Genomic DNA, 27,028 nt, shown 5'->3' on the forward strand with positions numbered 1-27,028 from the left:
CTTTTGTTGTTTTGCACACTGCCCGTTGTCTCTCTTTCTTTTATTATACAATTGTATTGTTGTTTTTTGTACTATTTATCGTCTGAGAGCTAGCTGAATAGCATTTCGTTATACCATATACCTGTATATGAGTATAATGACAAGAAACTTGAACTTGACTTGTATGGGAAGAAGCGGTTAGAAAATGATGATCCACTGGAAAAAGTGTCGTCCTGTTATACATGAAACTGCAGGGGGCGTTAGTGAACTCTGCACACTTTGTAAAAGACAGGGAAATGCTTTTAAAATGTGCCCAGCTGTGCGAAGCTGAGGAAGTTAGGATAGGCTAACAAGAAGGTCTCTATTTCTCCGTTCAGGAGTGATATAGTTATGTAGACAGCGTGTTTAATAATGCGCTGTCCCCTTTGTCTTCCAATTTTTTCACCCATCGATTTTGTAACTGCATCATCCGACTCAGGAGTGGGATTCAGGCCGAGCCGGAGCCTATCCCAGCAAGCAACGGGCGCAAATCAGGATACACCCTGGACGGGACACCAGTCCATCGCAGGGCACACGCAGACACAAACACTCACGCCAGAGCCACTTAACCTATCGGTATGTTTTGGGACTGGAGCTGAACCCAGCCCCCCCCCGGCGCTGCGAGGCAGCAGTGCTAACCGCTGAGACATCGTGCCGCCTTCAAAGTTATCGTGGTAAAACGTAATCAGCGTGAGACCGTCCGTGTTGAAAACAGGGTGAAGCGAAGAAACGTGCGGTAGAACCACGGTACAAGCATGGGAAAACAGTAAAAAGTACAAACATGTGTGGTGATTCATCGTTCCAATGGATTTGCCTTTGTTGCTACGAGTCCCCGAAATATCGCTCAGGTGAGCCGGGAGCCGCTAACCCCGCCGGGACGCAGCCCTGCTCCCACAGTTGCCAAGACTGGGATTTGTGAGGAGACGGCGCTCCAGAGTACCGACACCCCAAGGACTACCTCACAAGTGCATTAACACGGCGGCGCACGCCACCTCTCCCTCCACAAAAAAAAAACCAACAACAATATTTCAACACCGAAGAGCGTTATCGGCACGCTCGATGACTCACAATGTTGCCGAAGTAATAATAAAAAAAGTAGCAGTACAGCGTTTAGCGCAACAACGTTACATCTGAGAGTCTCTATCTCCGTCCCTCGGGCTGTGACAGGAGATACTATCAGTCTCCGTCTACGGCCGGGAAGAAAACGGGCTGGTTTCGAAACCCCATAGGTCTGCAGTAGACAACAGTACAATATAAACCCTCCTCTCCTGCCGCTAAGGCACTCCCCTCGCCCAGGTAGGCCAAGCCGACTCACAAGCTCCACCCGCAGAGGCTGAGCGGCGGAGGAAGAGGAACCGGACTGATCAGCGTGTTCACACTCAGTCCGATTCGGGCTTTTCTGCAGATCCCGACCGAATCCGAAGTTGTGGGTTTCCCGGTGAGTGTCTTATTGATTTTGTGTGTGTGTGTGGTGTGTGCGCGTTGGGGGGTTGCTTGGTTTAAACAGGTGTTGTGAAAGGCGCAGGAGCAAGGAGTGTTTTGTTTTTGAGGGGATTGTTGTGTAGTTAACTTACGTGTACTGCGGGTTGAAGATGATTGCGACTTTCCGTAAAAACTGAACTGCGGGAAGGTCCGGAGGTTTTGTAAGTTGGGGGGAAACGACCGTGCTCGCCGCGACTAGAAAACTATCAAGAGACTAATTTCTAAGTCATTTTTCCTGTTGGGGTGTGTCTTGCGGTCTAAAATGTGTATTAAAAACGCACTTGTGCCCGAAGAGACAGCGGGAAGAATCACTACAGTGGTTTAACGCGTCAGAAGAAAACGCGTCATTTTCCCAGTCCTGCGAGTGTGTGTGTCCCCACAGCGTGTTCTTAAAGGTCGGTGACTGTACGCAGGTTTGTGTACTTTTAAAAAAAAAGAAAGACACTGGAAGCGGCTGAGCTTCTCTTTTAGTAGGTTTTTAAAATCAGAATCCCTCTGGAGGAAGCGGACAGCATTCCTGGAACTTCCGCCCAGCCCACTTGACATCTCGCCCCCGTCATTTTTTTTTTGGAGGAAAGGTTATAAGGCGAGGAGACTCTTGAAAATCCGGCTCCGGGAACGGGGCGCAAATTCTCAGACTAGGTCTCTATCGCCACTTTTTGAACTTTGTTTTTGTTTAAATAGAAAACCTGTTGGCTGCGCTGATACTTCGAGCCTGTTGTCAAAGGCCTTGTGGTTTTAACTCGTCTTTTCCCACAAAGCCTCAGGATCTCGCTTCTGCACGCGTTGGGAAGCACAGATATAGATGCGCCTCCCTTTATTGCGCGGGGAAACATCAATAAAGGGTCTCTTAACACAAATCGAAGTGGGGGGGGGGTTACAATAAGGGGGCTGTTCACCACAATTATTAAGGAAACGCTTTTGTCCAGGCTGAGAGAGTTCTTAGAGCTGAACACAGCAGATTCGTGCAGCAGTTATTATTGCAGCTAATTTCGCCTTGAATTTTCAAACCCAAAGTGCTTCACGGTGTAACCCACTTTGTCCGCTGAAGTGCAGCCCCACCTGAGTGACTGAGATGCATTACCTGTGTGCAAACGTGCTCGATTTTATTTTTTTTTCCCCCATGTTTGGTTACAATCGGTGATCTCAGCCACAGTGCCTGGTGGGTCTCCTTTCTTCTGGTTTTTGTTCCAACCTGAGCTGTAAATTACATGTAAATGCTTGAAATAATTAATTTCTTAGACGGGTAGGATTTCGTTTTCTTAAGATCCTCTGTGGCCGATCACTCAAAACCATCACTTTGTGAAAGGTACGGTGACTTCTAGAGCACCCCAGGGCCTGGTTAGAAGTGTGAGTTGTTCAGTTAATTGATCAATTAGTTAGGCTTCTGTATAACTCCGAGCTGTAGTGGAATCGAGGCAGAGGACGCTGGGCCCACCAGGAATTGAGTTTAAAACCATTGCTCAGACCCTGAAGCAGTTCATCACCATGCCGCTGAGAGATACCCCTGAGAGTACGAGCATTCTTTTAGAACACTGTCGTCACCAAGTAAAAGGCTGGGAAGCACTAAGGATGAACTGTTCTAGCAGTGTTTTCGCCAGGGTAAAAGAGACTGAGCAATTAGTTCAAATAGGGAGCAAGTGAAGGTTTATCCCCCGCTGAAAAGAGAAGAAAAGAAACGCAGCTTTTCGGCTGTGGAGCCTTCTTTGGGTGTCAAGAAGGTGACACCCGAAGAAGACTGAGCAATGCTGTGTTGTCATGAGAAGCATGAGTTCATTTTTCAGCTCGTGTTGTGGCGAGATTGGTCAGGTTCGGTTACGAGAGGTTATGTTCTTGCAAAACTTCCTTTTCTTCCCCTCTCCACTGTACGCGCTCCGCGAGGTCGGCTGGGAAGCTTGTGCAATTTCTCGCAGCCGCCTCGGTCACGCGGGACGGGGAGCACTGCTCCTGCAGTCCCCCTCTCCTCGCGCCGCACTGCTCGTGAAGTCCCATCTGCGTGCGTGGGGCCACGCCGCGCCCGTTCCCTGTCGAAACCCCGGCTGGCGTTTTGTGTGCTCGTGTGACTTGGACAGGGGCACATAAGCTTGAGGAATCTGGACGCCCCTCAAACCTGTGCAGTCAGATTTAGAATTTTCCTGTTAAACAGAGGAGCGTCTGTCTGTGAGAAATGGAAAGTGTGCAGTGAGGTGTGTAGTTGTTGTGTAAACCTTTGTGATTCTGTTGTAGAGTTCTGTCATTTTCTTCAAGCAGCAAGAGCCCTGTGTTTGCTCCAGATCTGTCAAAGGGCAGCACAGTGCTGTGGCCTCCCAGCTCTCGGGCCATAGGTTGAAATCTGGACTGGGACACGTTGTGCAGTGAGTTTGTATTTCCCCCCCATCCCTATGTATAGCATTCCCCAGAATATGTAGGCGTTTTCTCCAGAAACGTCACTTCTCCGCCACCTCCCTAAGACAAGCAAGGTGGGTTAATTGTCTCAACTTGTCACTGTGTGCGTGTACGCCCTGCAAAGCACTTGTATCCTGTCCAGGAGGTAGTCCTGCCTTAGTCTTTAGCAGGAATTATTGGCTTTCTGATAATGGGAAGATGAGAGGACGCTACAGTATGTGTCAATAATGACCTTTCCCATCCTGCACTGAGCTCTGACCTTTTGCAATACGTGGCTTAACTAAGCCAGGACTGTAAAACCAACAAAATCTGCTTTTCATCTGCAGCAGCAGGTGTGAGGCATCATGGCTCCAGAGACACCTCTCATCTTCATAGGTGTTCTTTCCTGGGTAGAATTAAGGAATAACATGTGCCTGAGATGACCATTCACTTGGAAAAAGGTTCTTGCTTTGGAAAGTTGGTGATATGCTTCTGACATGGGAATCAGGAATTCCGTCCTAGTTAGCTGTGAGTTTATAGGAGGAGCATGGCCGCAGCAGTCTGGGTGAGAGGGCTGTGGCAATGCTGGCAGCTCTGGCTGTAGTACTCTAGTACTGTGTGTAGGACAGTAGGACGAAGATGGCAGTTTGCAGGGAGTGGATGTGGTTCTGTTTGTGCTAGAGTTTGACGTGAGGCACGGGTCTGGACCTGTTGGCACTGTGATGTTAATGGGCCTGGAGAGAGCTCTGCTTTACTTTGTGTGGACAGCCATATACAATAACGGTAACTGTGGCACAGTCTTTTTGTTGTGTACTTGGCTGTTGTCTTTTAGTCCTAAAACAGCATGTAGAAAATAAAAAATATAAAGAGCTTAAGATAACCTCTTTGTGGTTCAGGGGGGTAGCTGCGTCAGCATGCGTAGGCTGCAAAGGAACAAGTAATAGGTTTATTCCAGCTGAAAAGAGAGAGAGAACACACAACGTTTTGGCCGTGGAGCCTTCTTCTTCTTCTCTTTGTTTGTGTTTGACAGTTCTGTTTCCTGTGCTAGTCCAAGGGCACGTTGGGGTGGAGCTGCACAGTAGCTATTTTCTCACTTTGGGTTGCAGTTATACTAGTAGTGTGATGTGTGCCACAGGGGTTAGTTAAGAAAAAGATAAAAATAACAAAGTGCTTAATCTTGTGTTGTGCAACAAGAATGCAGAAAGACTGACAGTCTGGAGCTTGTGCTCTGAATATATATCGCCTGACCGTTAATGTTCACTTCCTGTGACTTTTCCGACACGAAACGAGCTGGAACAGGTGCTCTCTGCCCTGGGGGCTGCAGTATGCTCACTACCAGTGCGGACAGGTGTGTGGTACTGGACATCTCCTGCCCAGTCGCTGTCTAGACCAGAAGTCCGCAGTCCATCACAGCTGAACATTGGGGAAAGTTCCAAATAAGATGGCCTTCGGCACATTAGACCAGTTGAGCTTTTAATAGCTAATCGATGGAAGGATTTCATCCAGCTTTCCTTAGGAGAAGCCTGGGTATCGGCCAGGTAGCCTGTTCCAAAATCCTGCCTCCCTTTGCATATGTATATAAAAAAAGAACAGAAGGCACTTCCTCATAGTTTCCACTTGTGTCGAAGAATCAAATTTGGTTTCTAAGATCTCCGCTCGTTAACATGAGGAACAGCTTTGGTGCCGTCACGCTGGGGCGATGTTTCTCACGTCTGGGAGGACACCTGTGTCTTCTGGGTTTCCTTCCTGCCGAGCCACCTGCTTCCAAGGCTGCGTGGCTGACATTCCGTTACACCACAGAGCAGCTGCCAGCGAACAGCGCTGCACGGTGAGCTCACGAGCGCCGGCGTGGCAGGAGAGAGTCCTGTGGGACGTGGCATCGAGCTCGAGTCGAGCGCGGGGTCGCTTCTGCTTTGACTCTGAGGGGGAGCCATATGGGCTGCGCACATCCCGGATCAGCGTTGAAGGACCACGCTCTCTCTCTCGTCTGTGTTCCAGCAAAGCCTTTGGTTTCTAAAACGGAGTTCCATTAAAAGCTTCAGCTTATGTCTTTCACATATCGTATCGGACAGAACGTGGCATTAGTGCTGTGTCCTGGTTATAGAGCGTGGCCTCGTGGTGCTGCACGCTTTTTTTTAAAAAAAAGAAATATTTGAACCCTATCGGACCCTTTCAGTGCAAGCGATCTAAGGGGGTTCATCACAGTTTTCCCAAAACTCTGAAGAGAATAAACAGGAACCCGTGTAAATTAAGCCAGATACTTGTCCCATTTTTGGTTGGACATAGGCTGTGTCTCTCTTCTGGTTTCTGGTATTTAAATTTGATGTAAGAGTGATCTTTAGGTCTTCTAGCGTTAAATATTACAGATCACTCCATTTTCTTCTTGGTATTTATATTCTGTGCCTATCCTTCAAGTTCAAGTTTATTGTGCCTGCATACAATGAAGTGCTTACTTGCATTCCTCCCATGAGAAATGACACAACAGATGACATTACAAATGACATTTCAGAACGTTGGAGACGGGGGACGTGGTAGTAGCCTTAGTCTTAAGCTGCATTTAGTGCTGGGCAATAATTCGATAACGATAATTATCGCGATATAATTTTCCTCGATATAATTTTAACAAAAGTTCGATAAATGTTTGATATATGTTTATGCTTTGCGCGTGATATGTGTATGCGGACAAAATACTGCGTGAGTGCGCGTGCGTGTTGCAGACCGGGCAGCTAACATGGTGGTGTTTACCCACACGGTGGTGGCTGACAGGACTGTAGTTAGAGTGGAGACATGAGTGACACTGAAGCGAATGTAGTGCTGCCAACGACCAGCTCGAAGGACGATGACATTGTCAACAGAAAAGGTCATTCAACTTCGGTAATTTGGAGATATTTTGGCTTTTTACGATCGGACATAAAACGGAGCACTTAAACCTTTGCAGTCTGTCTGAGCCATCTTCTATGTGTGTTTTATCACACTGCAGTATTTAATTTTTCTATTAAGATATTTATTTTGTAAATTTTACTCATGCATATTTTGACATAAAAAAGACTTGAATACTCTCTATCTCAGATTTGTTTAATGTTTCTGCTGTTTGGCAAGTGTTCGTTGTGTTCTTAAAATAAAGAGTTGTTTAATTTACCAATTAACTGTCTAGTTTCTTCAACTTTCACTCAGGAGAAAAAATCTGTCTTTAAACTTGGAAGAAATAATGATTTGACATTTATCGTGATAATTATCGATATCGACTGATATGAAAATTTTTATCGTGATAATGTTTTTGCCCATATCGCCCAGCACGAGCTGCATTCAGATAGTAGTGGTGTGCAAAATTCAAGTAAAGGCAGTATTTGCTTTACTTGCTCAATCGCCTTGTGACGTTCCCTTTGCAGTTCTTAAGAAATCTTAAAAACGCCCAAATCCTTGAGTGGGAGTATTCAGTGTCCCAGAATGACGTTGCTCTCCGGAAGATCCACACAACACTTCAAATGCCTCCTGAGCCCCCACCCCCTCCTCTACAGAAGTGTGTGAACAGCATCTCAAACCAAAAAAGAGCTTGTTGCAGGGAGTGACGTCACTCAGGGATCGAGCATGAGAATGGGGGGTAGTCCTCTCTGCAATTCTGGCATTTCTTGATTGTTTAAAAAACTGAGCTCATAGTACAGGCAACAGAAACCACAGGGTATTAATAAGAATAAGGAAACAGTGGTTAGTGACAGTAAGGTTTTATGGTATAGTGATCATCCACACTTTAACTTCAAGTAATCCTCTTGCACTGGAGATTTCGTATCCGAAGGATTGGATGAGTGGGGAAGTGTAATTCTTTACCTGTCTTCTTGATATAAATCACCAGGTCTTCTCTCTTGTGACCTCTGTCTGATTCCTCCTGTAGGCGTTTTTGCTGTGTGCATGGTGCTCATCTGCACGTTCAGTTGCCTGGAGAGTGCATGCTTCATTTCTGTTGCCTCTGCCTACAGTAGTAGTGTGCGTGATATTTCCTTCATTGTCAATTCAGTGAAAAGGTTCTAAACCAGTTTGCACACAGAACACGTGACTGTCATTTTTGTGGAGTGGCGACACCATGAGACGCTAACTTCTAACCCACAAACCTATCAGCGTGAAACATAGGTTGGAAACGGATGTTATAACTCCCTTAGCCTCACTACTACTTCCTCTTGTAGTTCTGAGTGATAAATTGATGCATTCTGATGCATGCTGTCCTTGTGCAATGTCTCATTTCCAGGCAGTCTGTTCTGGCTGTGAAAAAGCACCAATAGAGTAGGTTTTCACCTGTGCCCCTTAATCAACTTCTTTGCTTCTTACACACTTAGTTTGTGACAAAAAATGCAACCTAAGAAGGAAGCTGGTGGTAGCCCTGGTACCAGAGATCCACTGGGCTCTTTGGTTTTCATCTGTTCTCTGTTTTCATCCAGGTCTCTGCTCAGTTTGGCTCTCCAGGACCAGGGCTGCTTATGGAGTCTTGTCTTCTCTGCTGCAGTGACCTTTTCACTGCTGTAAAGCCCGGCGTGTGGCTCTTGTTTTTTTTCTCTTTTACATCCCACACATGAGAAGTTGTGATGACTCTTCTGATCAATCTGTTCTTTTGTAGGTTGGGTTTGTGCCGAAACGAGGCAGTGAAGATGGCTGAAGCAGAGCTCCAGGCTGCAGTTGCCGGACACGGCTCTCCCCGAGATTAAAACGAGTAAGCGTGGCGTGGGCTTCCTTTAAAAAAAAAAAAATCTAAAGGTTGAAAACGAGAAGGTTTCAGTGTCGCATCTTGTGTACAGTGCGCGTTGCAACCCAGTCAATAGTGATGCTATTGAAAGCCCATTTAAATATCTCATCTCTGCCGGAGACAGTGAAAGGACCTAGTGCAGTCTCTCGAAATCTGGGGTGAAGAAAAGGAGGACAGCTCTGGGTTTTCCTTGCGGTGTTTGAAGTCGGGGGAAGCTGTTTGATGTCAGTGTATGGAAGAAGAGTGAGTCTGAAGACGGCGCGGGTTGTGAAGCGGAGCAAGGCTCTTCTGACCGCGATCTGTGACCGGTGGCCCGGTGTCCGCAGGCCCGTGGGCGGTCTGCTCCAGCTGCCGCCAGCTCTGCCTGTCCGTCGGAGCCGTACCCTGGAAGTCAGTCGGTCATTTTCATTCCCCGTGACTGAATCCGCTGTGCTCTTCCCGAACGCCTGGGGTGGCTGTATGTAAAGGGAGGGGCCTTTCCTTTCTGGTAGCGTGTCCAGAGGGGGGCTGTGCTCAGGGGAGTGATGGGCAGTGGGACCAGGTGCCCTCTCATGGCCGCTGGCTGGTGTTCTGCAGTGCCGGATTTCCCATGAGGCACTGTAGGCACTGTGCCTAGGCCCTACGACGTTTTCAGGGCCTCTGAATGAGGGAAACACTAGTGACGAACGAAAAACAGGGTAAAACAACATGCTGGCGATCGACTCGAGGTGCTCCAAATCAATAATCATCTGCTATCTAGCGGCTGTTCTAGAAACTAGGAGTATCGGAGGGATCGTTGCTCTACTCGCTCCGTCAATCGCGTGGTTTAGCATTAGAATATGCGTGTCGTGTGAATCGACGTCATTCAATTGGCGTTGACCCCTCTTTTTGCACATTTCGGAGTGGAAGTGCCGAGGGCCGATGAACACCCAAATCCGTCCCTGTGTGTGGCAGGAGAGGCAGGAGAGAGGGAGGTTCTGGCGGCCAGCAGGAGCCCTGCCCGTGTTTGTCCAGCTCCTGGCAGTCCGAGCGCGTGCGCGGTCAGGTCTGGTCTGTTGCGCCTGGTGCCGCATCCTGGGAATCAAGTGGCTCTTCCTCCCAGCCCTTCCCTGGCTGCCACTACCATTCCCTTTCCGACTCACAGGGGGGCAGCAGACACCAGCAGCTGGGCTCGCTCCTCTCCTGGGCGGATCTGCGCCTGTCTGTGGTCAGAGAGGGAGCGGGGAGCCTTGGAGTACTTCGGCTGCTGCCCCGTCCTCGTGCCGATACGAGCCGGTCATGTTTAACCAGGCTGCTTCCTGCAGCTGAGCCTCCCATCTTCAGTTTGCCGTTGCCGGTAGTGGAAAAGGAAAATTTTACTGACCTCAAAATGCAGCGAGAGGTCATGGGATTGGAAAAAGCTGTTGGAAGATTGGCTGTATGTTAGTGCTGGTGCTCAGCGCGCACATCGAAGCCCAAAAAAGGGTTTCAAGGCTATCTTTTTTTCTTTGCTCAACTTAGTGGTTTTAGAGGTGTGTATGTAGGGGTGGTGGTTTCTGGTATTAAGGTGGGGGGGGGGGGGACTCCAGTGTGTAAAGCAGGACCGTGTACACACACTTGAAAAGATTTTCTCCAGCTGTGTGTTTGCCTCTGCCTTGTGTCACTCTCTGTCTGGTCCTGGGCTGTCCCAGCTTGTCTCACCTGCCATGTGCTGTCTACCAGTTCGTCGTGACTCCTCCCATGCCTGCGGGTCCAGGCAAGCACGCACTGCGCCATACTTCACCTGGCTCTCTGGCTCGGGGATCATTCCGCTGTCGTGCCATGTGTGAAACGGAGCCTTCAAACCGCCTCAAGGGTAGTCAGTCTTGATCACTTTTTTTTTTTCGGTGAGGCGTCTGTTAAATTGCCACCTTGGGTATCCCTGATTGTAAGAGTTGGAACAAAATGTCCTCTAGGGCCGGCAAATTCTCTATACTCCCAGGAGCTGCCGCGCTTTTCGCTCTGGAAGTGCGCGTGTCTCAATCCCACAGCTGCGAATTCCTGGAAAAAGTTATCTGATCACCTGAGTCTTTCTTGCGGTTGCCAGGCAGCTGTGACGCGTAGGGCAAACACGGTCCTGTTCTTGCAGAGGGAGGGAAAGTCTTAAAATAAAGCTAGACAGGCCGTTGCAAGTTTTTCCAGTGGGTATGTCCCCTGTAGTTTCTGTACGGTCTAGCGGATCACGCTAGTTAATTGCTTTGATGACTGTGTCAGTCTCTGTCTGCTCTCTTGAGATGCAAGTAAAAATCCTGCGAACTGGAGAAGGAAGTTCCGGTGCTGTGTACAGTGGAAATTATACCTCCCCCACAGAAGGGATATAAATATCCCCAAGCAAAACAAAATATGACTCAGAAACGGTAAAATAGTGGCTTAATAATAAAAATGAGAATTGGGATTTATCCCAGTTCAGTATATAAAATAAGACTGGTTAGGATAGAAAGTTTCAGGTTATTTGCTCAGCATGGTACTGTTTACTGAAAGTCTAGGGTGAGCCTTGTATTGTTGATTTTCTTAGCAGACTGCTTGTCCAGGGACATGAAGTTTAAACACAGGCAACAGTTGCGCAGCTACAATAAGGTAAACCCATTAACTTTAGTTAAGACAGTAAGGCACAAACTGGAAGAGCAGAACAAGCACCATGCAAACAAGTGAAGCATAATAAAAGAGCACACTGTGAAACAGTGGCTACAGAGACCTCATGGAAACACCCTGTAGGCACCTTGTTTACAGTGCTGGAGTGGAAGTAGCAAATTACATGATGAGTTTCAGAATTAAACCTTTACAGCAAAACAGTGCAAGAGTTAATGAAGAATGCAGCAGAAATATGAATCAAAGATCATTTTGATCAACCATCTGCCCATAGAAATGCATCCATCCAGGGCCTATAAACAGAAGTGCACAGGGCCTACAAGGGCCTTAACCCCTCCTCTGCCCTGTCTGTCTGTCTGTCTGGAGCAGGCTGTCTGTTGAACTGGGGGTAGCAGCAGGGTGAGGAAGAGGCCCAAGAAGAGATGGTCCACACTGGGAGGGAGAAAGAAGCAAGATGGCTATCTGGTAGTCAACACAGCCTCTCTGTGCAGTTTGTGACTTTTATTACACATTGATAGCAAAATCTGCTTACTTCACGAAAGAATGAATCCAGTGGTCAGTGTCTTGAGGAGTCCTGAGTGCGCAAGGACCAGATGTGATTTCAGGTCTGCTGCTGCTTTTGAAGTGATGCAACCAGAGGAAAGAACCTCCTCCATTAAGGATTTTTCCCCGTTTTCCTTCAGCCATGTAGTTCTCCCCATTATCCTCCGCTGTTTCAAAGAGCTATTATGACCAGGCCCATCTCTTGCAGTGTCATCTTTCTGTCATTTACAACTTTGATCGTTTCAGTGAGATTTCGTACTATAAGATGGCGGTTAGGGATTCTTGCAGTCTGCCAGCTGACCGGAGACTGGTCGTCAGCTGTGTGTGGTTGCCTTTGAGGTTGGGATCGTTGTCTAGCAGGGGGGCTGGTCGCAGCTGATTTGAGTGTGTTAAGTGGTGAAGCATTCGTCTCTGCAGAATGTTACCCGATTCCCAGTGTACTAGAAGCCTGCATTAGTGCCTCCCTGGAGCCCCGAGAATGCCATTGATTGCAGGGGTGGGGTTTCCCCGGGGGAGGGTGTCAGCTGTCTGAGCGGAAGGCATGTGGCTGCCGAGAGTGACCCCTTCGACCCCGCCCCACCTCGGCTCTGACCGCCCTGGCTTCGGGTTTCTGTGGCGCTGCCTACCACCCATGGTGTGTTCCTCTAAAAGCTGTCGGAGAGGTGGTTTATTGATTCGTATAGGCCGCAGAAAAAAAATAAAAGCACGAAGTTGCTCTGTGCTTTAAATGGGAGGCTGGGCCTGGGTGGGCGGTGCAGCCAGGATCATCGTCCCAGCGGTCATGGTCTTCGGAGGGATTGCTAGTGATGCCAGCACACACAGGCAAGAACAGAGAAATTCAAGGCTGCCCGTCTCCAGCATTTTATGCTGCACACACCTGGAATAAGGTAATCGGTAGTCATTTTGTTTTCTGTTCAAACATGGTTTCAGGAAGGTCGCCACCCTTTCCAGAAATGGCCAGTCTCGCTGCTCTGAAGTGCCTGTGGGTTTGATTGGGGTGACGTTTGCATGTGTAACGTGATTTGCGTGCTTATCTCAGTGTAAAGTTGAACCACAGGGCTATTGTACGTTCGGCATGCAAAGACGTCTGGCTGGTAATGGCAAGTGCTGCTCTGAGCGTGCAGTCGGAGCTCAGACCGTAGTGTGTACCCTGCCTCCTCCTCCTAGCCTCTGAGCTGTTTGGAGAAAGCGGAGGCTTTGAAACGAGGTGTGCCTAATGACTACCTGACTTAACGCAGTAATTGTGAAGACTGGATTTTTAAAAAATGGTCTTTCTTAGGAATATGAACTTCTCTGTGGTGTGTTTTCGGTGTGCCCGCGCCACGGCCCGCTCTGCTCCTCGGTCCGGGACCGCTGCTGTGGCAGCTGCCAGCTCAGTTTGTGGTTAATGGGCGTGGAGGCAGCAGTGTTCCTCGCTCCCTGATGTGGTCTTGACCCTTGGGATGACAGGGTCATGCATCTGACCCGACGCTAAATGGCATCAAACCCTCGTGTGCTGGGGAAAGAGCATTTTTATTCCTGGCGCCATTAGTGCTGAATCTCTCAAAAGATTCTCATGAAAAGAGCAGCACTTATCTTTACTTCTGTAATGATTAAAAACAATATCAGTGTTCTTTAGATCTCTGTGTCAGTTTATTTTTGCCATATACATATAAAACTGTTCTTCGCTCTTTTTGTAGATTGATATTTGGATCTGAAATGTTTTCTTCCAGACTGATGTCTTTTAGATGATAATGGCAGCTGGATTGAATTTCATTTAAAAGTGATCTTCATCCAATTATGGGCGCAATCTTATTTCGCTGCCTGAGGCTTGCTTAAGTGATGCTTTTTGGCCTTTTATTATTCTTGAGGAGCTGCTCAGCTTGCAGAGAATCTTGGAGCTCTGTCTTTTTTTTCTGCTCTTGGTCTGAGAGAGAGTTCTGTGGTGTGGCGTGCAGGTGTATAAGAATTTAAGTTTTTCTCACCTGCAGCCAGGCTGTGGCCTTACAGTGAACTCACAGTTGGACAATGTCTAATAGGACACAGATCGATGATGGCATTTTTCGTCAGCTAAGAAGAAAACACTTGAGCTTGATTTACTCAACTGCCCTTATTTGACCCACGAAAACAGTTATGGAATCTTTCCTCCCAATGTTCACAATTCTGTCTCCAAACATGCCTGTCGTGCCTCTGGATGTTCTTGCATGCAATCGTGTGCATCTAATCTCTGTCTAGACAAAGATTGCGCAATTCCTTCCCTTTTCTGCTCATTTATCCAAGCAGTTGTTTTCTGGTGTTAAGTTAGTGGTTTCAATTAATAGATATGGGAATCGCTGTTTCTACTTCTGTAGCAGGATGGTGTTATAAGTCAAGCCTCTGTTATCGATTGTGATCGTAGCTGCAGCTGACCTGAACGAGGTTCGGCTTTGTGGGCGGACTTGTTCTCATGCATTCTGATCTGTCTTTTATTTTGGACAAGAGAGCTCACCCTGCATGTTTGCCTCAATGTAGTATTCTCTGCAAACTTTTTGTGTATAAAGCCTCTATTTAAGCGTCATAAACCTTACATCTGTGTCTGTGAATTGAGTGCTTAAGAGGCACAAGCTGACAGTACGGTGAACTCTTTTCCAATATAATTTATGCTGTTTGCAGGTTTTTATCTGAATAAAACTTTGGGCTGTTTGAAGTCGGTTTGCAGTCTACATGTCGTGTGTGAGCTGTTATTCAAAAGAGCATACCCTGGATCTTTCATCTGAAGCAGTACTCTCTACAAACATTTATATCATGTGCCTGTTTAAGGATCTTAACATTATTATTGCTTAATCTGTGGATTGTGTGCTTTGGAAGCAGAGGCTGGCAGTATTGCGAGCTCTACTCCAGTCTTAATTTATCCCATTTGCATCTTGGAGGAAGATAAATGGAGAGAGGTGAGCAACTGTGCCACTCATTCTGTTCACAGGCTTTTATCCGAATGAAAAGCCCGGGATTGTCCGCAGTCTACATGCCCCGTGTGTGAGAAGCTTGAACCCGAGACGCGTTCGAAAATGGCGGGGGAGGAGGAGAACCGCAACGGGAGCGGCCAGTCGGACAGCCGCCTGAAGAGCAAGAGGCCGCCCAGCCTGGTGATCGTCATCCCGCCCCCCGAGGATGACCGGGCAGACCGAGACGGCCCCGCCGCGAAACAGGTGCGCTCCGGCTGGGCGTGTGGTGGGGGTGCCGAGGCTGGTCTTGCAGCGAGACAGACGGCACAAGAAAATAATCGCCTCGTTCACAGTCCTGTCCATTCGTTCACTTTCCTTCCAGTTCCTGCCCCTCTAACATCCTCACGGGGCTGTAGCAGGGAGCAGGGTAAACACTACTGTCTGTACAGCGCTCTTCACTCCGGTCAAGTGTCCCAAAAGTGAACTGATGGAGCCTGGCTGTGATCTGAAAGGCCTCTGTCTGTCTGTAAGAGCAACATCGTGTAACAAGATTGACCACGGGGTGGGTGCTTACACTCTGTTGGCTTCTGGCTAGGAAACTGCACTGTCCAAATCTTGTCCTGCTACCTTCAGTGCTTCATGAGTGAGGCTGTTCAGACTGGTGCATCACTCAGAACAGGGTGAAAGCTGCTCTTGAAGCCGTGCAGGTTCAGTGACGTCCCCCCTCCCCTCATGACACATGAAGCTGCCATTGCTGTCTGAATCGATAGCAGAACACTGGTGGTGTGAGATGCTGGAGGGTTTTCCCCTCACTGCTGATGTCAATGCCAGTTTTCGGTTCTGTCATATGTCAACGGCATCTGCTGTTGGTCACGGCTGACAGGGAGGAACATTAATAATAAGTGACAAAGGTGTGGTCATGCTTATCTTTCCTTCTGTAACCCAGCAAGTGAGCTCGTGCTTTCTTGCAGCTGGTGGTTTACCTGTCCAGGGAGATGGGAAGCGGGTTGCACTGAAAGTCTCAGCCTGCCCTGACCGATGGCTCTCTCTGTCCCTTGTCCAGCTGCTCAGGCCCTCCGTGAGGAAGAGCTTCAGCAGGCAGCAGTCCACCGAGGCCCCGTCGGAGGCGGGGGCCGCCAGTGACCGACGGGCCGCCTTCCACAGACAGACCTCGCTCTCGCAGAGCATCCGCAGGTCAGCGGGGTCACCGACACGGACCTGGGAGCACGCTGGCGTGGTGCAGTCGGTGCTCCCGACTTCTTTATTCAGTCAGTCAGCGGGACTTGCGGCACCCTGAACATATTTTTTTTTCTCCCTCCTGCGTTTAATGCGTACTAATTATAGCGCTTCTTGCCCCGATCAGACTTTCGGTAAGCTCGGGCTCCGTGTCAGACAGGATGTGGGAGCTGCGCTCGCGATACCGCAGGACCTGCAGGGAGGCGCGCGCCTGCAGCCCTGCGGGTGTGCCCTGATGCCGCGGCCCGTGCCTGACTCCCGGCTGCCTGTCCCGTTCCAGGGGCACGGCGCAGTGGTTCGGCGTGGGGAGCGACTGCGAGAGCCAGCAGCAGGAGTGGCAGAGGAAGAGCCTGCGGCACTGCAGCCAGCGCTACGGACGGCTGAAGGCGCAGTACCGCGAGTCCGAGATGCACAGCCAGGAGGCGCCGTCCTTCCAGGGGCTGGAATCCCCGGCCCCGTGCAAGCTGCCCAAGGCGAGTCCGCAGACGTCCGGAGCGAACGGTGGGGAGGTGGGGGGGTGGGCGTGCAGGTGTGACCCCATGGCAGCAGTGACCCTGACACAGGTGACTCTCACTCTCCAGACACCTGTGTGTGAGCTACAGGCACACCTCCACCTCTGCATGGGAGTGCCGGTGCTGCCCAGGTGTTGGAGGCAGTACTGCACATGAAAGGCAGCATGCTCAGGGTCCAGCTTCTTTTTTATTTTAATGTAGCAGGGCTCTGAAGCCATAGCGACACAGGCTGGTAAGAAAGGCAGCAGGGAGTGACTCTGCATTTCTTGATCGTAGATTATATTTACAGTGGGAGTTGTGAAAGTTTTCGGTAGAGAGACTGAAAAGGTCAGGGGCTGATGTCTGCTGAGATGGATGCGATGGTTGTGTTGTGCGTAGGGGGGCTGTGTCACACTGGGGGGGTTGAACAGGGTGTTCGCATCACTGAATTCGTATCGCAAGGGAATCGAGGCAGTAAATACCGTGCCCTCCTGGTCGGGGGGGCCCTGGGAAACCACAGGCTGTCGGCGTGGGGCCTGAGGGTTCGGAGGCTGCAGGGGCTGAAGAGAAACGAAAGACTTCAGAATGACTGTTCTGACTTTTTTTTGGGGTTGTGTTATTGTTGATGTTGAGAAAGAGAGGAAAGGCATAACCAGCAGAGACGAAGGCGCGGCAAACAGAAGGGGGACGTGATTCAGTTTTTCTGATAAATAATTGACAAAACTTCATAAATAATGCAGATGCAAATGGAGCGGGAGGCGGGGCGTCTGCTCTCTCCCGCGCGGCTGGGAGTGAGTTGTGCGGCGGGCCGCTTCCCTTGGGACGGCTTAATTATTCGCCCACCTGGGGACGCAGGTCTCTGATGCAGCAGGTGAGATCGCTCCCTGGCATCTGCCCCCGGCGCACCGCTTCCTGTCCTCTCGGCGAGCGTGTGCACGCGCCGCTGCTTTTCAAGAGGATCGGCCGGCTCCTGTTCACACGTTTCCCTCGGAAATAACTAGATCTAGAGCTGCAGGTGTAATTCACTCCCCCCCCCGGCTCGAGGCGGTCCCATGCGTGGATTCTGGCTGCTTTTTGCTATTTATTGCTTCAGTAACTAACCGCTGTGATCCTGCCTTGTTTCCTCCAGATCGTGGACCCCCTGGCTCGGGGGCGTGCCTTCCGGTACCCGGACGAAATGGACCGGCCCCACACGCCCCACCCTGTCCACCCCCCGCTGACCCCGGGCGTGACCTCTCTGTCCTCCTTCTCCAGCGTGCGCTCGGGCTACTCCCGCCTGCCGCGCAGGAAGAGGGAGTCCGTGGCCCGCATGAGCTTCCGGGCCGCCGCCGCGCTGCTGAAGGTGATCCGGGCCGGGCGGGGCCGCAGCGACTGCTGCCGTGGGTCTGCCGTGGGTCTGCCGTGGGTCTGCCGTGGGTCTGCCGCGGGTCTGCCGCTCGCACGCGTGTGCACGCAGGCTCGTCCTGGCCCTCGGTGCAGGCTTGACCGTCCCCTGGGGGGAATCTGAAAGGCCTTCAGTAGAGCTGTGCGAGCGAGAGTGACACGGTTGAAATTCTCTTTTTTATGAAGGAAAATTCCGGGGGGGTTTTCCCAAGTGTTTTTTTTTTTTTAAGGGTTTTGTTTTCTGGTTTCTGTCACCAGCTCTCGTTCTAAATGCTCGTTTAACGGCTGCTGAAGCCATAGCAATGCTGGGGTTGACGTACTTGCAGCACCTTGCCACATTAGATTGATCTCGCCCGGAGACACGGTGCCGCTCACCTCCTGGGTTTGACAGACAGTCGATAGCAGGAATATGAATAGCCGCCTGCTGCTTGGCCATCTATACTGTGCCACGTGCGGTGCTGAAGGCCAGGGTCCCAGGTGTCGATTTCACTTGGCCATCATCATCATCGCTCCGAGAGTGATGCAGGGCCCTGCGTGTCCTAGGCTGGGTTTTTCAAAGCCCTCGTTAGATGGCAGTGAGCTCAATCCAGCTTCGTGTTACTGAAGAAAATAAAAATAGCAAAAACAGTAGAATGCACCGTACTGTTTTGGAGGAAGACTGACTTTTTTTTTTCCCCCCGCGGTCTTCTGACGCGAGATGCCGGGATGCGAGAGGCGCTGTGTAGAATCGTGCGTGTGTGTCTCCCCCCCAACAGGGCCGCCCGGTCCTCCCCAGCGCCCAGCCCCGCCGCAGTGTCCCCCGCCGCAGTTTCGCGCGCCCCAGCTGGCTGGAGGAGGACACCGTGGACGCCGCCGACACGTTCGACTCCTCCTTCTTCAGTAAGGCAAGAGCAGCCGCGCCTCCCACCCCCCCTCAGTGAGGGGTGACCCTGCTGTCCCTGCATTCCTGTCTGCTCATGGGGAGCCCGCAGACTGGCCTAGGGGCGCAAGATCTCCGTCCTTCTGCAGACGGGTCCCCTTCATCGGGGCGAGTGTCTGTCTGTACATCTGTCCCGCTCTGGAGAGTTACCTCATTTTTTTGCTGCAGTGGTCTGAAACTGACCTAGAAAACCTACAGGGATCGTCTCGTTAGGACCCCAGCTTTGGGGGCTCCCATGCAGAACATCGATCAAGGGACACCGCCAAGGCAAAAACATCCACCCTCTTTGTTTCCAGCAGGTGGAATGAAGGGCTCTTGCAAATTAATGAGGATAACATCCTCTCTCTCCCTCTCTCTCGCCCGGCTCGTGTCTCCTCTCAGATGGACGTCCACGAGGAGCTGTCCATGGCCGACGACGTGTTCGAGTCCCCCCCCCTCTCTGCCAGCTACACGCCGCGCCCCCACCCCCATTACCCCGCGGAGCTGCAGCTAGCCGAGGGAGCCAGCTCCAGTCTGTGAGTCCGCATTGGATGTCGGTCTAGCACTTTTTTTTAGCCACAAGTCTGGGACAGCAGTCTTAGTATTATTTAAAGTGGTTTTCTATAACCAGAGTCTGGATTATTGTGCCTGTTACTTATAAACGAATGTTCAGTTTCCTGTTTCTACCGACCGATTCCATTCGCCCTTTTAGCTGATCAGTTAGCTTTGTGACCGAAACGAAGAGCTGGAAGAGACGGCATCGCCGGAAGCTGCATTATGATTGGACGACGGTCTAATCGATATTCAGGCCCATAATACATTGCAACTGCTGTTCTCCATTCCCACTCTAACGTGGGTGTTCATTCTGAGATACCCTTGTAATATATGTTTGTTTTAAAGATTTAAAAGGTTTTCTTTTTTGCTCAGCTAACTTTTCAGCGTTGGGGGGGGGGGGGGGTTTGTTGTGGGGTTGTCAACAGCCTGACCCGATTTGCTCTCCCACCTCCTGCCCAGGAAGGACGTGTCCAAGACTCCGGCCGCGGGAGCCCCGTCTGGGCGGAGGGGCCGCCGAATCGCCTCGCAGGTCAAGCACTTCGCCTTCGACAAGAAGCAGAGGCACTACGGGCTGGGGGTGGTGGGCAAGTGGCTGAACCGCACCTACCGGCGCAGCCTGAGCAGCACCGTGCAGAAGCAGCTGGAAGACTTCAGCAGCCACAGGTATCCGTCCTTCGGACAAGGTGTAGGACCGAGGTCCTGACTCTCCGTGGTCATTAAAAATCCCAGGACGTTTCTCGAAAAGAGTAGGGGTGTTACCCCTGGTGTCCTGGCCAAATTTCCCATTGGCCCTTACCAATCATGGCCTCCTGATAATCCCCATCTCTGAACTGGCTCTATCACTCTGTTCTCCTCCCCACTGAGAGCTGGTGTGTGGGGAGCAGACTGGTGCATCATCCAAGAGGGGGTACACACTGGTGGTGGTGGAAGGGATCCCCGTTACCTGTAAAGCGCTTTGAGTGGAGTGTCCAGAAAAGCGCTATATAAGTGTCAGCAATTATTATTGTTATTATTATCCGCCAGGCGGGGTTTGCTGGCCTGCCGCGCACCACGCGGCCCAGCGCCCTCGCTCGCCAGCCTTGTGTGGTTCCTCACGACCCCGTAAACATGCATCCGAAGGCCAGGTATTGGATCACTAACAGCGTAGCGCCGGGGAAGTTGCTGGGTGCGCAGGATGAGGCGCAGGATGAGGCGCAGGATGAGGCGCAGGATGAGGCGCCGGATGAGCGTGTCCGCTGGATACGCGGCGAGACACGAGATACAAGAGGTGAAAGGGCGTTCACAGGGGGTGTGAACCACTCTAGAGCACGTGCCATGGGACATCCTGAGCGTGCCCCCCCGCCCCCAGCACTGGGGACGGCTCTGAAACTCTGCCACACAGCTCTTCCAGCTGGCTTTAACCACAAACGCTCTTATTACAGTATCGAGCACACCTGAAGTTCAGCTTGGCTTATTTTGTTGTCGTGGAAAGTCGGTCCCGAGTTTTAGCGCGGTGGTCCCAAAGGTTCTCTCGGCAGTATTGTTGTGCTGTAGTGGTTTTTTTAATTTTGTTTTCTAACTTCTGATTTTTTTTTTGTGGTGGGGGTTATAAGAACGGAAATGGTAACTTGGCTCCTTCGGTCTGTTTATTTACAGTATGTTGTGCTAATTGACAGCCTGCTATAACGAAGTCTGAGGAGCTCCTTTCTTTTGCAGCTTCATCCAGATTTCCATTCTGCTTTTATCAAAGACGATTATCTCTGTAACATTAAAAAAACAAACCTGTCTTATTCCTTAAACAGAGGAGCTTTCACGGACCTGGAATAACTATCTTGAATCATGTGAAAGAAGTGCCTACATTAAAGCCTGTTTTTTTTAGGTTTCGGTATGAGACGTGATGAGTCATTATCATAAGCTTTGGGGAAAGTCAGTGGTTGTTTTCAGAGAGCACAACCAAAATGATTCTTCTCCTATTAGTATTTAGTATTCGTTCAAATGTAGTTCAGTGTAGGAGATGGTCTCAATTCGCAACAGATTTGCGCTGTAGTTTCTGAGCATATTTGTCGTGTCGTGAAGAATCGCAACAGGCTGGGCAGGTCCTTCAGTAAAGGGTTGCTTTTAGTATGTAAGCCAATGGAGGACTGATCTGTCAGCCAGCTGCCTCCGTCTCAATCTTGGGCTCAGGTGCTGATGGTGTCACTCAAGAGAGGTGCTGTGTTACAGCTGACATTTAATTTGCAAGAACAAAGGGTGGATTTATTAGTACCTGGCAATCTGAGGTCGGACGCATTTTGATCTTTGAGAAATCTCACTCTGTGCATGGAAATATCTTTGGTGTCTTATTATGCTTGACGTCTGTCACAGCTCTCGAGATCAAGCTCTGCAAACAGGAGTGTATTCTAGTGGTTGATAGCCGCAGGCCCGGTAGCTCCTAGCAATCCAACGAGTTAGACGACCAGCTGCCACATGACCCATTCCTAACCCTTTCTGTTCACTGTGCTGTGTAGTCATCCTGCATTAAAACGAGGCTCTGCTCTCCCCCCAGACCGTACTTCACCTACTGGATCACCTTCGTCCACATTGTCATCACCCTGCTGACCATCGGCACCTACGGCGTGGCCCCTGTGGGGTTCGCTCAGCATGCTACAACAGAGTTAGTAAGTCTGCTGCCAGCACTTGGCTTTTTAGGTGCTGCACTGTATTTTTTTTTTATCCTTTCTTCTGCTAGCCACCCCTCTCATTCAACGGTCTTGGCGTTAAAGATCAGGTCTCAATTGTACCTGGGAAAGGGGGAGCCCACATCCATACCTGAGGCATGGAGCTGCTAAGAGCTGCCAGCGGGCATCTCTGGAGCCGTTACTGTGGGACACCTGTTTAGTGACGCAAGGCGGCAGGAGACATGCATTCGAGTGTCTTTGGCTGGGTAGAGAATGCTGCAAGCAGTCTGTCCTTTGTTCTGTACCCTAATCAAGTTATTAAGCTGTCCCAAGTGTAACATTCAGCTTCATGAAAGAACTAGGAATTCCTTTGGGTTTCCCCATCTACTTAAACCTTCCACCCCCCTCCCTTCAGAAACAGGATGTTTACCCGGTGCCTCAGGGCGTCGCCTAAGATACAAACAGCATGCGCTGGAATGTATACATGATGAGAACCTGTTAATTGCTCATTCTGAACATGAACTGTACTTTTCTATGGCCTCTGACGTATTTGAAGTATGAAATTTGTTTTTTGTCACTTTCTGTAATTTTTCCTTAGATACTACGGAACAAAGGTGTATACGAAAGTGTCAAGTATATCCAACAGGAGAACTTCTGGATAGGCCCAGGCTCAGTGAGTGACTCTGCGTTTTCATTTTGGATCTCCCCCTGCCTCACGCTCTCCCCAAACTGCGTTGTCATCAGGTTTTCCTCAAGCAAATGCAGTAAAAGCAATTCCCAAGTTTTCAGCTTCCGCTGACTGCCTGCTTCAGTTCCTACAGTTGTCTTGTCAGCAGTGCAAAACAAAGGCTCAGTACCTTTTCATCTACGTCTGCTCTTCTGCAGAAAGTTACTAGATTGTGCTTGACTGCTCTGTGTTGTGCTGGCTGTTTGGTTGCGTACTTCAAATCTGTGTGTATAGTCATTTCCTGATCCTGCTGTTCTGTGCATGACCTGTCCCTGGCCTTTCTCCTGTTGTTGATCATGGGGGTCTGTGTCACCTTCCTCACTCCCATGTTGTCCCCCAGGATGCCCTTATCCACCTGGGAGCCAAGTTCTCCCCCTGTATCCGGCGGGATGAGCAGATCTCGGCGCTCATCCAGAAGGCCCGGGAGCTGGAGAAGGAATCGGGCTGTTGCGTGCAGAATGACAACTCCGGCTGTGTGCAGACTAAACGTGAAGACTGCTCGGTACAGTCCAGCTTACCGCCTCTGTACTTTCTTCTGAGCTTTTGATTTTGTTCAAATCCCTTACTTCACTCTTGCATCTCTTAAGACGTGCTGGCCCAGTCCAACCTCCTGGTGGTAACAAGTTAGTGGTAACAAGGATGAATCCCTGGCCCTGAACTCAGCTGAGATGCAGGATCATGTTAGAGCCCCTGTCTCCAGGTTCATCTCCATGAATCAAATTCTGCACTTTTGTGCAGTGGTGCACGTCTGTGGTGCTAGACAACGAGAAAACCACCCGTGTTCATCTGCCCGTGTCTGTTCACAGGAGACGCTGGCCCACTTTATGAAATGGACCGACGAGATGGTGGACATCAGAAGAACCTCCGGAGCGGTCTGCCACCAGGACCCCAGGTGCTGACTCGTTCCAGGAGTTTCCCCAAACACCCTAGCAAACGTACCTGTGCAGACCGTGTACCCCAGTAAAGGTTCATCTCGCTTTCCGTCGCGTGAGAGCTTTAAAGGAGACCTCCCAAGATCCCCAAATGAAATGAAAAGCTCTCATGAAGGCTGGTGTTGCAGTAGCAATGTGATAACCACAGCAGGGAACTTGGCGTGCTCATTCACTCCAAATCCATTGGCAGGCAAACCATTTTGAACCCTGTAAAGCAAAGTCAGAACTTTGCACGTGTGTTTGAATCAACTTTATAATGTACATGAAAGGTCTGGGTCTCGAATTCCCTGTGAGAAGGTGGTGCGTTAGGCAAGTTAGGAGGGTTTTTGAGGAGGAAGGAGAGTGAAATTCTGGACATGACCTGGGGCTCTAGTGGAGCCCCTAATCCAGGCCGTGTTGACAGGCCTTGACATGAGCGAAGGGGGTCAGTCTCCCCAGCTGAAAAGCATTATAAAATAATTATAATTTTAAAAAATTCGTTCATGTCCCTTCTGTACATTCATCTCTCTTCCAGCAAGAGCTCTGAATGTGTGACTGTCCTCTGCTCTGTTTTCCTTCCCTCTCTCTTTCTCCATGCCTGGCGGCAGGACTTGCGAAGAGCCGGCCTCAGCCGAGCCTCACGTGTGGCCGGACGACATCACCAAGTGGCCGGTGAGTTCGGCACGGTGCCAGGAGCTGAGCAGAAGTCCTTCTTCTGTCTTCCGCACGCTGCATCCGAACGGCTCCTGTCAGGAGCGGTTCAGGCGACTTGTGGCCATTGGGAGAAAGTAGCAGATTCAGGACAGACATTCCCAGGGGCCTCTCTGAGTGCTAACGTGCTGTTCTGTGTGTTTCAGATCTGTACCTATCAGCCCCAGAGTAACCACACAGGGCACAAGCACATGGACTGTGCCATCAAGGGCAGACCCTGCTGCATCGGGACAAAGGGCAGGTGAGAAACGTCTTCGAGGCTGGTCTTGGGAATCCCTGTATGCCCTTAGAAAGTAAGCTTTTTGTATTTTTCTCCTCTGTAGATGTGAGATTACCACACGAGAGTATTGCACCTTCATGCATGGGTATTTCCATGAGGAGGCGACGCTGTGCTCGCAGGTACTGTGGTTTGGGGCAGGCTGTGTCATCTGGGCTACACAATGCTGCAGTAATCCCCAAAACGGAGGTTTTCAGTTCCAGGACAGGGGGTGTAGCCTGTCCGGCCTCATGTTGCTAGTGCACAGTTACAGAAAAGTGCTTCTGCTGGTGGGCATTTTCCGCCTTCCCTGCAAACCAAGTCCTTTGTTTATCACTTGGTCTCTGTCAGCCTGTCAGAAAGCTCACTCTGCTGTTCCTGTTCCCAGGTGCACTGCATGGATGAGGTTTGCGGACTCCTGCCGTTCCTGAATCCTGACGTTCCCGACCAGTTCTACCGGCTGTGGCTCTCCTTGTTCCTGCATGCAGGGTGAGGCTGTGCCTACAGCCAACGAGCCTGGGTTGACTGTAGTTGAGCATCATTCTTCCACTGTGTCCTTCGTTCTCCGTCTTTAACCATCTTGCTTTCATTAAAGGCCAGCAGGCTACTCGTGCGCTATGTTCGCTTTATTTTCAACACATGAGAGAGAGCTTTGATGTATAACTATATTGCAAAGATGGTTCAGAAGTGTCGGCCTGGTTTCCATCGTTATTTTTTTTTCCCCTAAAGTGCCTAAAAAGCAACATACTGTCTCGTAACCACTTTTCTCAACCCCTGATTCATGCACTGACACTGGTCCCCGGAGCAATGCTGACTCGTCACTGCTGGGCCAAAACTGACTGAACTCTATTCTTCCTGCTTTTTAGCCTAAGAGGAGGACAACCTTAGGGAGGTGGTTCCTGATACAAAAAAAGATGGGTAAACACTGCCTTGTTATAACATGAACAAAGATGATGCTCTCTTGTAGAGGTCTTTAAACTTTTAAACTGGAATGTTCTTTGAAACCCTTGTGGCCTGTGTAGATAATCGTCTCCTCCATTTGTGGCCTGGCCTGATTCTTCTATACTGGGGTAGGGCTCCTGTGCTCACTCTGTGCCGCGATCCGCAGGATCCTGCACTGCCTGGTGTCCGTGGTGTTCCAGATGACGGTGCTGCGGGACTTGGAGAAACTAGCCGGTTGGGTGCGCATCTCCATCATCTACATCCTGAGCGGCATCACGGGCAACCTGGCCAGCGCCCTCTTCCTGCCGTACAGGGCGGAGGTACGGTATTGTCCCGCCCTCACGGGGGTCGGGCATGGTCTTGTCCCGCCTCTGTTCCACCCTCAGGGGGGCGGGGTACACCATCAGGCCACCTCCAGGCCACCTCCATGCTGCTACTACTCCTTTCACTTTCTCGCATGTGGCCTCTGTCTGCTCGCCTCCTCCGCGCCATTTCTTGCTACTTTGCTTTGTAACTCCAGTAATTGTTTTTCTGGACTCAGGTGGGGGGCTTTGCTGTATTGGTTTGAATAGTTTGTCTCGGTTGCTGGAATTTTGAGGTCGGAAAAGGAAACTTCCCCTAGGGGGGAATTCCCCACCCTGCCTTCCCCAGGGTAGAGGGGAGGAGGGGGAGCAGGAGTTGAGCCCTGTCCCTGGCCGAGTGCCACACAGATTACTGTAGTCACTGGAAGGCCACAGGGTTTTAAGGGATTACTATATCACTATGCCGACCCTGTCTGGAGGTCAGGGCCCTGCCAGCTCCCCTCAATAGACTGCACTAGCGTGCTGTGCGGAAAGACCACAGACCAGTGCCGAAAGAAATTCGCTCGAGTGGTTTCTTTTAGAGCTCCGTTTTGTATATTTAGATAAACATAAGCATTTGGGTTTTTACTCTGAAATTTTAAGTGGAGCTGCAATGTAAACCTGTTTTACTGCTCTAACTTGTCCTGTCTTGGAGGAGGAGGAGGTACTTGCAGATCTTCTCCCAGCGGTGCGGGGGTTAACCATGACAGAAACTGCCACCCGCCCCTGGGCGGCTGAGATCAAGATCTGTTTTATTGAGTCATATTAGCACAGAAGGGGTAGAAATGTTATAAGTCCTGGAAGCTCTTGAGATGAACAGGTCTCTTGGGCTCGATGGTGTTCCATTGATTGCGCTGAAGGAAAGAGCTTTAATTCATGCCACAGTCCTTCAACAGCCTAGTATAGCACCCACCCACAGGAAGAGTGACAAAACCGAGCCATATGTTTCCAGATCAGCAAGTCTTCCTCCTGTTACATACAGTATATAGATATGAAACCTCATTAGATATAAACTGGATCTGCATGGCAGCAAGGTTCTGGCTAGAGGATGCTTGGCATGGATTTAGAAAGGGCAGGGCTTGCTTAACTTGCTCGAGGCTTTTATTAAAGCATCAACATTAATGTATACAGTATGTGTTGATTTCTAGAAGGCATTTTGTTAAGTTGCAGGCAGTAGACATTCAAGATGTGGTGGTGCATGTATTATCCATTTGGATGAAGCATAAATTAGCAGATAGAAAATGGGAGAACAGAGTGAGTTCTCAAATTGGAGTGATTGAAGTGCCAAAATTCTCTAGCCAGCTTTTAGGCTTGTG

General features: G+C 50.1%; 1 protein-coding gene across 2 annotated transcripts in view; it reads left to right on the forward strand.

The window, feature by feature from the left end:
• The first annotated feature begins 1,347 nt into the window (after positions 1-1,347).
• The window catches only part of LOC148824242 (inactive rhomboid protein 2-like), a 34,966-nt gene continuing 9,285 nt past the window's right edge, over positions 1,348-27,028 (forward strand). The window contains exons 1-18 of one of the 2 annotated variants that reach the window (XM_088928221.1): positions 1,348-1,456; positions 8,471-8,563; positions 14,664-14,889; positions 15,689-15,819; positions 16,142-16,334; positions 17,482-17,694; positions 18,491-18,619; positions 19,036-19,169; positions 19,648-19,851; positions 21,713-21,824; positions 22,423-22,497; positions 22,892-23,053; positions 23,358-23,443; positions 24,071-24,134; positions 24,320-24,414; positions 24,497-24,572; positions 24,818-24,918; positions 25,538-25,691. In XM_088928221.1, the coding sequence (XP_088784347.1) occupies positions 14,749-14,889; positions 15,689-15,819; positions 16,142-16,334; positions 17,482-17,694; positions 18,491-18,619; positions 19,036-19,169; positions 19,648-19,851; positions 21,713-21,824; positions 22,423-22,497; positions 22,892-23,053; positions 23,358-23,443; positions 24,071-24,134; positions 24,320-24,414; positions 24,497-24,572; positions 24,818-24,918; positions 25,538-25,691 (2,070 nt within the window). In that variant the 5' untranslated portion in view covers positions 1,348-1,456; positions 8,471-8,563; positions 14,664-14,748. The remainder of the gene's footprint in view (positions 1,457-8,470; positions 8,564-14,663; positions 14,890-15,688; positions 15,820-16,141; positions 16,335-17,481; positions 17,695-18,490; positions 18,620-19,035; positions 19,170-19,647; positions 19,852-21,712; positions 21,825-22,422; positions 22,498-22,891; positions 23,054-23,357; positions 23,444-24,070; positions 24,135-24,319; positions 24,415-24,496; positions 24,573-24,817; positions 24,919-25,537; positions 25,692-27,028) is intronic. The other variant, XM_088928222.1, reaches the window with a different exon arrangement.

Source organism: Atractosteus spatula, chromosome 11 (genome assembly GCF_055471065.1).
Source record: "Atractosteus spatula isolate fAtrSpa1 chromosome 11, fAtrSpa1.hap1, whole genome shotgun sequence".
NCBI lineage: Eukaryota > Metazoa > Chordata > Actinopteri > Semionotiformes > Lepisosteidae > Atractosteus > Atractosteus spatula.